General features: G+C 45.4%; 1 protein-coding gene across 1 annotated transcript; it reads left to right on the top strand.

Moving 5' to 3' along the window:
* The first annotated feature begins 1262 nt into the window (after positions 1 to 1262).
* Positions 1263 to 2979, top strand: bhlhe23 (basic helix-loop-helix family, member e23). The gene has a single exon (XM_014015683.1). The coding sequence runs from the start codon at positions 1629 to 1631 to the stop codon at positions 2313 to 2315; it is 687 nt and encodes a 228-aa protein (XP_013871137.1). The 5' UTR covers positions 1263 to 1628; the 3' UTR covers positions 2316 to 2979.
* The last annotated feature ends 287 nt before the right edge of the window (positions 2980 to 3266 follow it).

The following is a 3266-nucleotide window of genomic DNA, read 5'->3' as shown; positions in this document are numbered from 1 at the left end:
GCTGGATATAAGATTTTCACATTTGGTTATATGGACAGTTTTTGCTGTGCATCTTTTACAAAGAGACAGAAAAGTTTGATTTCAATAGTTAATTGTAAACGTTTAAAAATAAATGTCACACAATCAGTGAGTTGTCCACAAAGTAGACTGTAAATGGAAATGACTCATGGGAACTAAATCTTAGTCCAACATCTATAAAACCAAGTTTTATCCACTTCTGTGTTTATTATCTATCTGTGGTGGCCATCTTGAATGGGGGTGACTCCATAAAATAATAAGTCACAGCTCTCCATCTACTGCTTGAAAGTGTTTATTAAAATGTAGCCAGTGGTTTGTGAAACATTGTGCTGATGTTAATAAATAAACACACACACAAACTCAGACACAGGCAAAAAATAGAATTGCCTCTTTACTTTTAGCAGAAGAAAAGAAAAAGAATTGTAACTCCAAGAATTGTAACTCCAAAATAGGAAGTGCAGCATTTGGCATAGGAAGATCAAACTTTAAAAATAAAATAAAATAAAATAAAATAAATACATGCACCCCTCTTTTTCGTTTGTTTGTGTTGTTAATTTCTAGGGAACAACCCTCATTCCCATCTTTCTACCACAAGATAGCGCTAAAGGAGAACATTGACCGCACATAATAACCGTCCTTTCATCCCAGTGTAATGCTTCACGATGAACAGCAGGTGGCACTGTTGATCCTGCTTCACTTTTAAATTCCTGCTGATGGACGTCGGTACACCTGTTCCTTCAGCTCAGAGAAAAGTTTTTATTTCTCCTTTTAGAAAATGTCTAAGTCATGTTTATTTGCAAATCTTTAGTATTTTCTCCAGACTTGTCATTAAAAAATACAGACATGTCATTAAAGTGTCCTTCTCATTGGGCTATGATTTGATTACAATAACGAGAAAGCTGAAATCCTTCCTCTGAGGTCTCTGAATGTCTTCTTCAGACAGGTGAGTGGACTGTAAAAACTGACCTCCTGCACGTGCAGAATTAWAATCTTTTGTTTATTATGAGCTCTGAGCAGCAGCAACACAATAGGCTCACGCGCCTTGGTCTGACTGTCATTTTGCATCGCAGCTGGCTGAGTCTGATGCAGAAACCGGGATCAGATCCTCCGCTCTTCTCAAGTTAATTAAAACCAACCCCTGATTGGTCGGACAGAAATACCCGGCGGGCCGTCCTGCTCCTACTAACTTGGAGAGCAAGACTGAGCGCCAGTCACAATCTGCCCAAGGCGAGGGAGGGCAAGAAGGAGACGGAGTGTACAAGGAGAGAAAGAGAGAGAGGTGGTGGTGGTGGTGGGGGGCAGAGAGAGACGAGCGCTCCGGTCTCGCAGAAGTGTTGAACGTGGGCTACAAGCGCGCACAGGGGGGAGCGCAGAGAGGAGGTGAGCGCGTGTAGACGCTCAAGCTTCACGTTTACAGCCTCCTTCCTGAAGAGTCACAGCACCAAACAGAGCAAAGGAAGAGTGGGGAGGGGGGAAACAAACTAACAGCAGAGTCTGTGACAGAACTCCAGCCCTCCAAACCCAAGCTGGGACCAAGGAGAAACAAGAAAGAAGAGCAGACTTTTTTTCCCCTCCCTGACTCTGCTCTGGAACAGAGGAGAAGACCAACCATGAATGTCAGCGATGAGAACCTGCTGAAGTCCATCAGTAACGACGCGCTCCTGGACCTGACGCAGCGCTACGGCCAGTCAGCCTTCGGCTTCGGCCCGGGCCACGGCGCCGGGAGCCCCGGCCGCTTCCCGCTCACGCCGGCCGCGGACTTCCTCTCCGGGCAGACGGCGAAGTCCAACGAGAGCGGCGGGGAGCACACGAGCGACGACGAGGACGGGTTCGACTCGCTGGAGTCCCGGAAGAGGGGCTCCTCGTTCGGAGACGACAAACCCGGGGGGGCCCTGGCCAAGAAGTCCAAGGAGCAGCGGTCCCTGCGGCTCAGCATCAACGCGCGCGAGAGGAGGAGGATGCACGACCTGAACGACGCGCTGGACGGCCTGCGCTCCGTCATCCCCTACGCCCACAGCCCCTCGGTGAGAAAACTCTCCAAAATAGCCACCCTCCTCTTGGCCAAGAACTACATCCTCATGCAGGCTCAGGCTCTGGAGGAGATGAGGCGGCTGGTGGCCTATCTGAACCAGGGACAGACCATAACCTCACCCATCCCCACCGCCCTGGCGCCCTTTGGACAGGCGGCCGTCTACCCGTTCTCGGGCTCCGCGCTCGCCACCACCTGTGCCGAAAAGTGTTCCACTTACTCCGGCGCGCCGTCAACTCTCTTCAAACACTGTAACGACAAGCCTTGACTTGCTTCATATTTTCTTTCATTTTTTTCCTTATTTTTTTCTCTCTTTTTTTGTTCCTGAACTTTTACATCATGTACTGCACCTGTGTCGGTCTCTGTCCCACTCTAGTTCAATTAAGAATTAATAATAAGAAGAATGATGCTAATTCTGTGGAAGTTATTCTGATGCGTAAAATGTTCCATCCAGGTTTAACGCGACAAGAAAAAAAAACTGTTAAGGCCTTCTGCGCGGCTTTAAATGCGCCACAGGCCTAATTATCCTCCCAAAACTATTGATCTGATTATTTTTCTTTAAAGGGAATCTTCTGTTATGATTTGTAATCTATGCAACATCCAACAAATAATGAATAAAAAGCGACAAAACTCCCATCTGATCCTCCTGATTGACTTTTATGCTGCTAAAAATAATGATCTGTTTTYATGTTTCTGTTCTCTGATCAGATGTGTTTGCTTTTGATTTGAAGTTCTTGMACTTCTCACTTGATTGTATTGTACAACTCTGAGGAATTTCGTGCTTCGTTGAGCCCGGTTATCACACTACTAATAGTTACATAACTGCAGCCTATAGAACTGGACAACTAAAAAAAGCGTTCTGCTTGTGTTCTAACATGGATTTCATATATTGTTTATATGTCTTTATAATTAAACAAACACGTATATCTATATCTTGGACCCAGTTTGCTTCATTTCAACTATTTCCAAAACCTCATTTAAAAGAAAATCAAGAAATCAAATATTGTTATTAATATAATTTTTATTTTATTCTTTTTTTTATTTTACGCAATGGACAAATTAGCGGTAATTATCAGAGTCTGGCCCTCATCACAGACCCTTTTGAAAAAAAAAACTTTCCTGTCTCACATAAAGAGCAGGAAACGGGTCTGGACGTGCCGCGAGGAGCTGGTGGGGCCTGTTTGGCGCACAGTGGGGTCGGTGGCGCTGAGGGGAAGGG

Source organism: Austrofundulus limnaeus, unplaced genomic scaffold (assembly GCF_001266775.1).
Source record: "Austrofundulus limnaeus strain Quisiro unplaced genomic scaffold, Austrofundulus_limnaeus-1.0 Scaffold3, whole genome shotgun sequence".
Classification (NCBI taxonomy): domain Eukaryota; kingdom Metazoa; phylum Chordata; class Actinopteri; order Cyprinodontiformes; family Rivulidae; genus Austrofundulus; species Austrofundulus limnaeus.
This window is presented reverse-complemented; position numbering and strand designations above follow the sequence as displayed.

What these genes read in the sequence shown, in the direction of transcription:
- bhlhe23 (XM_014015683.1), top strand. Translation starts at nt 1,629, where the DNA reads ATGAATGTCAGCGATGAGAACCTGCTGAAGTCCATCAGTAACGACGCG.